The following is a 13,570-nucleotide window of genomic DNA, read 5'->3' as shown; positions in this document are numbered from 1 at the left end:
CTAATAACATATAAATAAATGCAAATTAATATAGTAAACGGTAAATTTGCCTTAATGTAAAATCTAGTAAAATAGTTAGTTAAAAGAAATAGTATAAAGAAGGTGACTTTACTATACGCTTGTAGAGGATATGTATCTATTAAAATACTTAATGCAATGAACTTGGTGACGTCTTCGTAGAGGATCTTCCCCTCCCTTTTAAGCCTTATGATGGTTTTTATGTGACTACTAAGATCCTCGCATATGTGATACTTTTGAGTTGCTTAAATGATATTAAAGGGCTCTATGGCGGTTGTGGCTATATATAGTAGCGCTGCCTAATAGAGCGCATTGAGGTAATATATAGTGAATAATTGGTATTTAAGCCGTAAATAATATCTAATCTTGTTAACTTGTCTTAGTATTTCCTCCTTTAAAGGCCTATGGCCTGCCAGAGGAGATAGAGAGCCGTCTATCTCAAGCGCGGCAATTTGTAAGAAAATCTTTATAGTATAAGCACTTATGTAAACGGCTCTAGCTTCTATTATATTCTTTTATAAAGAAATAACAATTAAACTAGGGCTGGTCCTTGGGAGGACACCTATATAACTGCTAATATCAGCCCATTGTTTAAAAAAGGTAGGAATTTATTTAATAGAATTAAAGTTATTAATAAATACGGTAAGAACTGTAATAAAAGGTAGTACGATACAAGCAAATATAGCGTTAATAATTGACTGTTCGCTAGGGGGCTGCCAAGCTACTATATAAGTGGTGCTTTTATAGCAGGACGTAGGCGCTAGGTAAGATGGGATAGCGCTAGTAAAATCGCCGTCTGTAAAGATGATTGGGTTATTATACGCTGTTAAAGATGTGTTAATTTGGATATTTAAGACTCCCTTAGAGCTATGCCTCTTAAAGTTGTTGTGTGGAAATAGCTGCCGTAAAGTAATGTTTTTACTCCTTCTACCTAGGAATAGAAGTAAACTCGGTGTCTGTAAAGTAGGGTTCGGTAAGGCTTAAATAATATAGCCTAGCTAAGAAGTGTTATTAATTATAAAGCTAGTGGATCTAGCCACTTGTAGCCACGTAGCGTGGTTTTTACAAGACATAATTATTAAGTAGAAGAGAATTTGTTACTTTATTTAGTAAGTACGCAAGAGTACTTAAATATAGCTAAGTTTAGGCGTTATACTCTTATAGGAATCTTTATATTAGCTTTATAATAGAATAGTTTTAATAATATTAGTATTTAAGGCAAAAAAAGCTATTTATAGAGAGAGAGAAGATGTAAAGGCAATTAGGACCCTCTCTCTCTTTATAAAAACTATTTTGCATAAAGAAAGGAAGAGAGGCGTTTTTTCTATTTCTAGATAGGACAGGAATAGCTGTGAGAAAGTGGCTAATAACAGCAGGATCCTTAGAAGGAGGTAACTTCTACTAGGCTCCTAGTAGATAGATATTATAGAGCAAAAGGATAGAAATAAGCTATAAATAGGATATAGATAGGCGTTAGGATCTCTTAATTTCTTATAGTCTTTTCTACTATTTTTAAACCACCTATTAGTTGTTGGTAACCTAATATTTTACTAGAGATTGGTAAACCCCTAGTCTAAAGGTATATGTTATTGTACGTAGTATAATATAACGGATATAAAAAAATAAAAAAGCTATTTATATATTGTAATAAAAATAAAATAAACCTATTTTAACTAGAAAATGCTTTAATATACCTAGAAAGGCTAAAGTTAAAGGCGATAGATTCTAAGTTAGAGCGCGACTTATCTCTCTTTAACGAGAAACAGAGTTACTTTTATGGGGATGTAAAGATCCACTTATTGTTTCTAAAGTTTAAGGACTAGAAGGTTAAAGGAGCTTAGACCCTTAATTGGGAAAACGTTCTCCGACTTATTAATATCTTTAAGATAGAAGGCTGCTACTACTTAGAGCCAGAATACTATATATTAGCTCTAATTAGTTAAGAGACCCTTAATAAAGGTCTGCGTAAGTCTAACTTAATATAGGCAGGTCTTTTAGACTGTTAAAGCGAGCCGCCAGAACTACTGCTTAATAATAACTCTATAGTGGTTTGCTTATATAGTTAATATTATATTAAAGTAGGTAAAGCTTACCTTGCCCTAAGGAAAAAGTGGTAGGTTATAAGGTTGTATCTTAATAGTAAGTTAACCTAAGGTATAGAATAACGTAATCTAAAACCAATCTATAAAGGCCTTTTATTGAGTTATATCTTAGAACTTCAAACGGAATATTTAAATAAACGCCTATTCTGTGACGGCGATATATTTTAATACCTTTGATATTTTTAGCGTCGCGCAGATCTTATATAAGAAAATAAATGGCTTTCTAGGCTTTCTGAAAGCAAAAAAAAGGATATTAAAAAACTACTTAAAAAAATGCCGCGTCTCCGCGATGCATTTAATAACCTTCTTCCACTTATTAGGCTTTAGCTGGCACTTTAGCTGGGCACTTTGCATTATATCCTTACTTTAAAATGCGATGAGGTAATTATAATAATTAAAGCCGGCTAAAATTTATAACTAATATTGTGTAGGAGCTCATTCACCATCTTAACTATATTTATAGTTTATGGTTATATATACTTAATAATAATGAAGCCCTTATACCTCTCTTAGATTCTTATATAGTTTTTCTTATTAAGCTTCTTATTCCCTGAGGTTTGTTGCATAATAGATTAGAGATTAAAAATCTTATAAAGGATAGTTAACTCTTTTTAGCCGTTATTTCTTACTAAGTATAAAGCGGAATCTTAGAGCGCCTAAAGAATTTCCTAGGACGAATTCCTTCTCTATATACATTTTTTGAGGATATAAAATATCTTAAACCGTGCTCTAAGGTGGTTAAAAGACTTCTGCCAAATAAATTTAAAGGTATAGTGTGGATAGCTATAGGATAAGCCTACCTGGGATTAAATTAAGACTAAATAAGTATATAAATAGCAGAAAGCGTTTATACTATAGAAGAAAGTAATTTAAAGGAATTAAACTTTAGGCTCGGCTATCTGTAAATTTAGCTTTTTGCTATATAACACTTTTTTTAACTTACTAGTATAATACCCCGGAAGGACCTTGGTAAGCCTAAACTAGAGGTTAAGCTATGCGATATATTATAGGAACAGCTGGGATTCCTTACACGAAGACTAGGCTTTAGCTTTAATAAGATTACTTAGTTAATATATGCGAATTATATAGAGAATATAGTAGAAGACTTTCTTAGCATAACTTACCTTAAAACTCTCTTTAAGCTTAAGCTGAGTCTTATACTTTAGCAAGTGCAGCGGATTTGTTAAATAATTAGAGATATACTAAGTCGCTATTCTTATACAAGTTTCCCATTTCTTATAAATGACTCCATTCGTCAGCTAAAAATATACTGATGTGGTTGACCGTTTAAACAATCCTATATTACTAATAGGAAATATTTATTTATTAAAAATATAAACAGTTAGCAGCCTATTTAGGTAAAGCAATATACCTTAACGTTTTATATTAAGCGAGATATATTCCATACTTTTTTTGGGGTTCCTAATAAACCTTTAGAGCCACTTATTTAAAGACTAAGCAGTAGGCTACTAGGTACTCTCTTAAACCCTAACTTAGAGCCTCCCTTAAGCTCTAACTTAGGAGCCTTAGGCCCTAGTATAGGGAACCCTTTAGGTCGTAATATGGAGAATATAATGAACCCTAAGTTAGAAGCTAGTTAAAGGCCAACTACTAACGTACCCTTAAGTAAGAATGACCTAATACCCTTACCTGATGACTTTACGTTCTTAGAAATGATTTAGGAAAAGCTAATTATTCTATATCTTTATATGAATCGCAGGCTTTATATATTCTTAGCGTTGTCTCTAAGATTTAAATCTACTTTAGTGGATTTAGCGAATACTAGGTATAATTTTTTTATTGCCAATGGAGAGCGTTTTAAGTGGATAGGTGTAGGAGGTATAGGGGAGATAAAAAAAGGGTTGGTTTTTGTGGGGGATATGAATAGGCTAGGGGGAAATACTTAGTCCTTAAATCCAATTCCCGACGAAATAGCCTATAAGATACGCCGAATCTCTTATTTTATTTAAAGTGGAGATAATATAGATACTCTACTGCGTTAATGGCCTTTTAACTAGATCCCTAAATAAATGTATATATTTTTAGATATTTTATATATAGTGTTAAAAGAGCTGTTTTAAATTTATATAATATTCTAATATTTATTTTATTTTAAGAATTCTTTTTTTAGAAGAAGTATATATATATATTATAGTAAAGTATAATTTTTTAATAAAGAGAAAAATGTCTTTATAAAGACGGGTTACTAAATTCCTAGTATATAAAAAAAACGCTGAAATGATTAAACCTACTATAAACGAGGATTAGGATCGGCCTAATATACTTGTAAAACGAAAGTATATTTATAAGCGTAAGCGTATACCGTTCTATGTTCCGCTTAAAGTTAATAGAGATTTAGGGCTCTTTTTATTATTATCTACCGCCGATAGTAAAAAAACTGTTTTACTATTAAAGGAACTAGAGACCCTTATAGTTTTAGGAAGTCTGTAAAACTACTACCGCAAATTACTTAAAGAAGATTAGGCAGGATTTATGGTTATTGCCTTTAAAATAGAGCCAACTTTCCCTATTGTGGTTATTAAGACAAGAGTGATAAGTAAGACAGTAAATGGTTTAGAATGCTTAAAGTTACCTTACCCTAATATTGTTAATATTCTAGAAGTATTTAAAGAGGGCGAAATGGTATATCTAATATACGAGTGCCTATCCGTATTGTTAGTAGATATCTAGGCTAGCCCTTCTAGAATATTAGCAGAGTTTAAAATTGCTATAGTCTGTAAGGAGGTAATATAGCTATTCTATTTAAAACTAGCCTCTAATTTTAAATATAGGTAATCTAAGGACTTCTATTTATCTATAGCATTTATATTATTTATAGCTTATTAAATTGCCAAAATCTCCTAATTTTAAGGAGTGGGGAAATTAAGATTAATAAGTACCTAACGGTTATCCTAAAATAAAAAGCTAACGGTTAAGCAGCAAATATAGGTGAAAGTATATTTTAAGCGGCTTTTTATTTAGAGGATGTTAATATAAAGGCTGTTGGCTGTATTATAATGTAATTAATAGAGCCCGGAACGGTTTTATAGTAACTAACTAGCCTTACTTTATAAAACCCAGAACGCTAGTTAGATATAGCTTAGGACTTCCTTAATAGAACCTCTTCGCAGCCGCTATTTTCTCTTAGTAAAGTACAGTTTTTGGGTTTTATCTCTTATTATAGGTTTAACGGTATAGTAGGACGAGTTTTTACTTAAATTACTGGGCCCGTCGTGCCTAATCCTATATGTTTGGGTAGCTGAAAGGATAATAAGGCGGAAGTGGAAGATATTTTTGGCCTTATTTTAACTTTAGATACAGCGCTAAATTAGTTAATTGTAGTATAACGTGTATAGACGCTAGAATTGGTTAAGATATAACTTAGTGTGCCTAAAATGTTATAGGGGGTATTAGAGCGGCTAATGTATAAGATATATAAGTTTTTACTCTTCCCACTTTTTAATAACTAAGCCCTATTATTAATAGCTATATATTAATTAAGAACTTTTATAATCCTTCTACTAGTCATGTCGCATATTACTATGTAAGCTAGCGTCCAATCTTAACAAATCCACTTAACTAACTAGCCGCTATAGCTGCATCCTGTAAAGTAAGGTAGAAAAGTTAAAAAAGTCTTTAAACCTTTTTATAATATAATATAAGCCGTACAACAGTACCTAAAGAGGGGTGCTAGGGCTACTTTAGCTGATTGTCTTATAAAGTGGCAATATATATATAAGGCGCGGCTAGAAGCATTTGCGTAGTAATAAAAGATATTAGTAAAGACCTTAGAAGACCTTAGAAAATAGGTTTAATAACTTAGAGCTAAGTAATAGCAAAGTAGGTATGTCCATTCTGATTATTATAAAGCAATTAATAAAGAATAAAAGGAGCTGGAAAATTTCGCGTGTTAACTATAGGATATTAAAACTAGCGTTAGCGATTTAGATTATAATATATTAATTCTTAATTTTAATCACAAAACATTTAAGTAGACGGCTAGGCGATATAATTGTGGGATAGAGGTAGTAATAAAGAAGGTCCTTAAGATTAAGGAGAGACTAAATGATATAGATAAATAGGTTAACTAGTTATTGGGTGCTTTAATAAAATAGAGTATAGTTAGCGGGAATATAATCTCTAAAGTAAAATAATAAACTTAATTAAAGATGCGTTAAATAGCTAAAAGTGTAACTTATAGAAACACGCCTTGGGTTTAATCTAGATAAAGCCGTAGCTTGCCTTTTACTTAGCTGGTAGCTTACTTATTTACGCTAAATGCTCACCTAGTTTACCCTGGGCGCTTACCCTAGGCGCTTATTTAGCTTACCCTAGGCGCTTACCTAGCTTATATTAGACACCTTAAGTCGCCTAGTAGCCTTTGTAATAGCCTATACCCTAATCCTTTTTTTGCTGTATAGCTTAGGAACTTTTAAAAGTTCTATATAAGAAATGACTTTATTAAGATCCGTACACTTCCCTACCTTGCCTATAATGTCTTATTGTTGGCAACTCTCTATATCGGAGACGTTAATACTAGACCTGCTTAAAGAACATATCTGCGAATATTAGTACTGCACACCTATACTTGAAAAGAGGTGCTTTATTAGCTAGTAACTAATTTATAACGCTGTTAATATAGTATATAAGGGATTAGACGGTTAAATATATAGTAATATAAAAGAGGACAATATGCTAGTGCGGGTAGAGTTACCGCTAAAGTATTCTATCGTTTGTAGAGTACTTTAGTTAAATACTTTAGCTAGGAATTAGATAGCGCTAAGAGATATAACTCTACTAAAGGCCTGCGATTAAATGGAGCTAAGTTATTAAGATATAGCATTAGTTGGTTAAAAAAAGGTGTATTTTGTTTCGCGGATACTAGGGTATAACTATAAACGGTTGCTACTATATTGCCTCTTCAATATTAAATACATTAGGCCCCTTAATATCCTTAGTCTTCTTTACCTTCTCCATTAACTAAGCGTAATAGTAAACCTATAAACTTGCCTGGGTTCGATCTGGGAATTCCTTTGTAATATCCTTCTACTAGACGTTATTGCTCCTTAACAGAATTAGTTTGTTATTATCCTTTTTTATAAATGTTTATCTTATTTATTAGGGTAAACTTAATAATTAGGAAGATGTGGGTAAACGGGAACCCGATAATGCGCGTAAATAGGAAATTGGTTTTTGGGATAATATAGGTTAAGGGCTTTTATATAATAAGGTTAGATAGTTTTTTATAGGCGAGAGGTACTGGTTATACATTTAATTCCTAACGGTAATGGTTCTAGCCTAAGTTAAACATCCTTATATAATTATTGGCTCTACTAAAGAGCGAGGAGATGGAGCGTTGGGTAATAAATGAAGCTCAGCATTTATTGGGTATTGTGAAGTCGTCTCCTTGGGATAGATTAAAGGGTTAAGCTTAGTGAACTTCTTTAACCACAGTTCTCGCTTTGTTTTGGGAGGATCATTATTATTAGATCCAACTATAGTCCTTAGGCTACTGCATTCTAGTGAATTAAGACTATTAGTCTCACTATTAGGATTAGAGGCGGGATGATTAAGACTTTCGCTCCGTATATTTATAAGGGCCTCTATAAAGTTGTTAATATATAGTTTATAAGTCAAAGTAGGGGTTAGGGTCCTTAGGCCTAACCTATAGTATTAAATATATAATTGGGGCTTGTAGTTCTAGACTCTAGTATAAAATGTATTCTAGTAAATAAAAGATATACACTATAAGGGGGTAATATTTAAAAACTGCTAGTGAAAGCAGAAGCTTTATATCTCGCAGTCTGGGGTAATAATTTGGAATCGCCTTTTTAGGGCTCGCTAATGCAGATAGACTTGCCAGATGGTATATATAGCCTCCAGCCACTAACACTTATACTTTGGAGATAAGTATATTAGTGGCGACGTTTGTTATCTAAGTGAAATATTATGGAGGTAAAGGCGCTATATACTGGGTTTAAATTCGATTTTGTATGCTGTAGTTTATTATACGGCTTAAGTGTCCCTTAGACCTAGCGCTTTAGCTCGCAGATCTACTATTAAGTTAATATTTGTGCGGTGTACGCTAGTGGCGGATAGGTAGTGACTAAAGTCTTATAGATGCTTCTAGCTCTATATGTTAGGTCGCCTATATGCCTAAAAGTTGGCGATATATAAATAAAGGATGCCGTGTCCGTAGTAGCAAGCGGAGCTCTCTAGTGTAACCGCTGTAGGATTAACTCGCCTGCCGCCTACTTCATTATTGTATAATTAGACTTAATAGTAGCAGGCAGGGCTCTTTAGAGATTGCTATATAACCGACGCGCCTGCTGCCCACTCTATTGTCGTATAGTTAGGCCTAGTAGTATTGAGCGGAGCTCTTTGGTATAATTACTGTATTACTAACACGTCTGCTGCCTACTTAATTATTGTTGCCTAATTGAGCCTGCTGCCTTAGGATTCTTTAAGGACTTACTCTGCTATTGGAGAGACTCTGTTATACTAAAACTTAGCTGTCTTATAGCTTGTTAGCTTGTAGACTAGTTCGGATTCTGGCCTTAATGTATTAGCTATTAACCCTATTTGCTTTAATACGATAAGATATAGGATCTGCCGCAACCTAGGAGAAAATTCTTATCTCGGCGCCTTATAGCACTATTATAGCGATTTAGCCAACGGCTTTGGGTATAGGATGGCTTTAAGGGGTTACTTAAACTTTGCTATTTTATTTCATAGTCTATAGTAGAAACGGGTTGTCCGTACTTACTCCCTAATACTCCCTGTGCTGCACGGTAGTGCTGCTATTAAGAGGTCTAGATTATATAATTGCTATACCCACAGGGAGACTTTGCTTAGGCTTTATCCTTACAGCTTATAATATGTTGGGTAGCTCCGCTCGCCGACATAGGCGTATAACTTAAGACGCTAAAGCGATTAGAAGATAATGCTGTCTAATCTAGGAGTTAAATTGCGCTACTGACCTAGGTTTTTCACTATATGACTATCTCGAGCAGGGAAAGCACTGGCGTGATGGTAGTACGTAGAGCTAAATGCCGGAGTTGCTTACCGTAATAAGGATCCTATAAGTTAATCCTTATAGATTATTAAACGGCGGCTTAATTAGCTGTGGTGGCCTAAAATACAATTGCCTGATCCTGTTAATTGTAAAGGACTGACTTGCTGATGTATACTAAGCTAAAAGGTATAAGTTAATTTATATTGCTAGTTGGGGCTCTATTTTACCTAATGTAGAGGATTTTAGTAAAGCCTTTTAAGCATTATACATCGCTATAAGGAAGGAATGTTTAAGCTTGCTATAGTTAAAGGCGTGGTAATATCTTTTATGTTATAGTAGTAGTATTTAAATTAAAACAAAGGGGTGTAGTTTATATATAGTTTTACTATTAAAGGATATCTAGAACTGTAGAAGGAATAGAAAAGGACTAATAGTATAGGTGGTATAGACGGCATAAAGCTGCGAGAGAGGAATAGTGGTTAAAGCTAGAAATAAAACGGTAATAGGAACTGTGCTTTTATAGGCGACGTTAACGTATAGGCCTTTAAAAGCGGCGGTGTTTGCCTATAAATTTATAGTTCTTATTTACTTAGGGGCAAATACTTAAAAAAATATTACTTTTAACCTAGGGTTTTAATAACTAGTGGTCCCGACACAATACAATTTCTGTTAAGAAGGGCTTAATAAATTACTATATCCCCAATTTATATAGGGCCACGTTTTATTTACTTATAGAAAAATGAAGCTTATAAAAGGTACTAAGTATTCCTAGAGTAGGCCTATGCCTATATAAGGAAACTAGATTCTAAAAGCCATTTTAAAGAGCCTCCCTTCTACATTTTCTGCCTAATATTCTTAAATGTTACGCCGTACTTAACCCGTTTAAATTTAAGCTGCGTAAGACTATATGGTAATCTCAATAACTGGCCGGGCTTTTGCTATAGTTTTTGCTAGTATCTTTACTATATTTCTTTGCGATCACCTAAAAAAAACTATCTATCAGCCATATTTATTAGGCATCTTTTTTAGGTCTTATGGTATTTTATGCACTAAGCTTTCACTATATATTAGAGATTAGTGTACTTATAGTAAACTTAAATATAATCGCATATCTAGTAGCGTATAAATAAGTAGGAATAATATATTAACTATAGAACAGTTTACTCGCCCTATGCTATTTTATATACGTTTCGACTAAGGCTGCTACCTAGCCTTCGCCGCCTAAATCTTTATAAAACTTCACTTGTATATAGAAAAGTATAAGATAATAAAATATTATTCTATCTACTCTACTAGCACCTTTAGATCCTTCCTTGCTTCCTAAAGCACCTCCTTTATTTAAGAAGGAAGTTTTTTATCCTTTCCCTTTTGCCTCTCACTGCCTAGAAATACTACCTTCTGTAATCTATTAACCTAAGGGATTAGTGGCTAATAGTACGGTGAAAAGTTATCGTCTGCACTCTTAAGAAAATCCCCTTTATTATCTACTTCTCCTTTCTTTATCTTAGCTAGCTCTTCCATATCTATAGAATTCCACTTATTAAACCTATTAACAATATTACCTTTTTTATTAGGTCTATTATAGTGAATGCATATTTAGAATAGCACCTAAAAGAACAACTTAAGATTATGCTAAGCTAAGTGTATTTTGCCTAGGAGTACTCTAATCGCTATAAACGCTCTTATGCTGGTCTTGCCCCGCGCTCCTAAAGGCCCTTCTTACTACTCCTTAATCGCAAGATTAAAGTTAATTAAGAATGCCGGCTAAGAAGGATTGTTGTCTTCCTCGTTCATTATAAGGTTGCCTATTAAAATGTTATATTAGATAATACCGGCCCGCGTATATAAAGACTCGTATTTTTTAATGCTACCCTTTAGTGTAGTAAGTATTACAGCCTAAGAGCTTACCTCATAAAGAGGCTTTCCGTAGTCTTTAGTAATAACGCATTAATATACTTAATTTAGGGTTGTAGGGTGCCTTCCGCCTTTAGGCGGAGAGCCCGAATATATACGCTTACTAGGCGGTAATAGGGCGTTAGTATAGCTGGATAACCTCTTTCTACTAGAACTTTGGCCTTTTTTAATTTTTACTCCAGCCGGTTTTAGAGGCATTATTAAGTTTTCTGGCTTATAGTTTGTCGCTCTTATAATATCTAGCCCCTTACGGACGTTATTGTAAATGTTATCTTCTTTACCGCCCATATAAACTGTTTTGTGGTGATAGTACCTGGCTATGTTGACTACTTCTTTCTCCGTTACCTTATGTAGTAGTTTACCTTCTTCCTTGCGCTATAGGTACTACTACAAGTCTTTAATAATAAGGGGTATCTTAGAGGTGTCCCCCTTACGGTATACTTTCTAGTAAGTAGTTGCTTAACCGGCAATATAGCGTACCCGCTTTATAGATTTATTAAGGATAAGACGCTCGGTCTAATTATTGCGCACGACCTTAATATATTATTTGCCGTCTAATGTTAGAATAGTAGGGTTAAACCTAAGCTGCTCCTTTTTTATCTAGAGAAATCCTAATATCGCTAAGGTAAATTGTAGTCCGTCTTTATTAATATTGAATAGTGATGATATAATGCCTCCTACCCGGTTATACTTCTATAGCCGTATAATAGATCTATAAAGGGTAAAGCCTAAGACAAAGTAATGAGTGTCTTAAGTGGCGAAGACTTCTCTTACGTATTTCCCTAAATTAAACTATACCTATAAGGGTATATTAGAGTTTAGATTACTTTTTAGCTCTCCTAGTATAAGTATATGCGACTAATAGCATTAAAAGCTTTTGCTAGCTATTGGATTATCTATAAAACTAATGTTTAGTTTTTGCTTTGCTATAGACCCTTATAAGGGCTGCTTAGTATATATAATAAGCGTTTATTATATCTTTGGGGCGGACCTATACTCCTCTATAAAGCCTAAAATTAATTTAATTAAGCTACTAAACCACTCTAGGACATTATCTTGCTCTGCGCTTTTAGGCCAGTTATGCTAGCCGCCCTTAGCGTATAGTAGATTGTTCCCTTTTTTGCATTTTTTAAAAACGGCGGCGCTTGCCTCTTTAAGACCTTTTACTTCCTTAAAGAATGCTTTATAAAAGCTAGGAATCCCCATATAAAAAGGGCCTAGCTCCTTCTTTAGAATATAATCTATGTATTCCCTACGTTTAAACGAGTTAGTGAAGCTGCTTATATTACGTAAATGTGGGGTTTATTAAATGTAGAGTAGTAGCAGTTAGGGGGGAGGCGTGGACTCTATTATAGTGGTAATAGTATTACTCTAAACGTCCTTATCTAATTCGCGATTAATAACTGTTTTTAGGAGAGGGGTGAACCGTTTAATATTAAAAGTCATTAGAATTAACTAAAGGGAGAAGTTAGAGAAGGTTACTATAAAGAGTACCGCGGCCAGCGCTAGATGGGAGTAGTTAAGCAGCGAGAAGGTTCTGTAATGCCAGGATAAGGTTAACTATAAGATTTTTAAGCCCTATATATATTAGAGAGAACCTATAATAGATAAATTAATAATTACCTTTATTGCTTATCTGGCGCAATAAGTTTAGAGAGCTAGAGATGCCTAGATCCTAATAAGTTAAGTTAAATAAATTAAGAAAGCTATTTAGTCCTTCCCTAATAGGGTTCGTTTTAATTATCTCTAATCTAGAGAGATTTGCTATTACGAGCGAATGCGCTAAAAGCTATATTGGGAGGGTAGGTAGGTAGGTAGGGAGGGGAGGTTAAAGAGGCTAGTATATAAGGACGGTATAATAGTAAATAAATATAGGGAGGTTAAGAATATATCGGGCGCGTCTTATAATAAGGAAATAACTAGGGAGAAAAGTATAAGGAAGAAAGCAAGATGCGAGTGAACGCGAGGATTAAAGATTGGGTGTGGAAAAGTTAAGCCGACCTAATATAGCTTAGATTAAGGCTTTATAGGGCTTAGTTAAAATGCTAAGCTATAATATAAGGAGGCAGCGTTTTCTAGTCTATGATTATTGGTTTTAGTTTGTTTTATAACGCGTAAGGCTTATATAGTAAGGCTAAAGAGGAGCCCTTATCTCTTACCTTACCTATTACCCCTCTTAGACAAATTATAAAATCCTAGTTATTATATCTATTCTATTAAATACTATAATAGAATTAGATAATAACAGACTAAAGTAAAATAAAAAGTGGTAAAGAATAATAAGATAAGCGCGTAATAACTAGGAAAAGGTCCTATGTATACTAAGCGCATAGTTTTAAAGATACATTTTATGCTTAAGGGTTACTTCGTAAACGTTATATCTAATCTTACCCTACTATAGGAGTTTAGAGAGATAACTGCCTTAGAAATGTTTTATAACAGTAGCTGGAGTATAAAACTTATATATGCGCTTACTAATTGTGAGCTTTTTATTCCCGAGGTAGATAAAGCATATTTTTAG

The 13,570-nt window shown here is 33.6% G+C and overlaps 1 protein-coding gene across 1 annotated transcript; it reads right to left on the bottom strand.

Moving 5' to 3' along the window:
- Positions 1-626: 626 nt before the first annotated feature.
- Positions 627-998, bottom strand: K441DRAFT_546873 (uncharacterized protein; the record flags this gene model as incomplete). The annotated part of the gene is made up of 1 exon (XM_067642888.1): positions 627-998. A coding segment is annotated over one exon (372 nt), but the record flags the coding sequence as incomplete, so codon positions are not given.
- Positions 999-13,570: the final 12,572 nt, after the last annotated feature.

This window comes from Cenococcum geophilum (genome assembly GCF_001692895.1).
Source record: "Cenococcum geophilum 1.58 unplaced genomic scaffold K441scaffold_9, whole genome shotgun sequence".
Classification (NCBI taxonomy): Eukaryota; Fungi; Ascomycota; class Dothideomycetes; order Gloniales; family Gloniaceae; genus Cenococcum; species Cenococcum geophilum.
The sequence above is the reverse complement of the archived record's forward strand: the minus strand, read 5'-3'. Positions and strand labels throughout refer to the sequence as shown.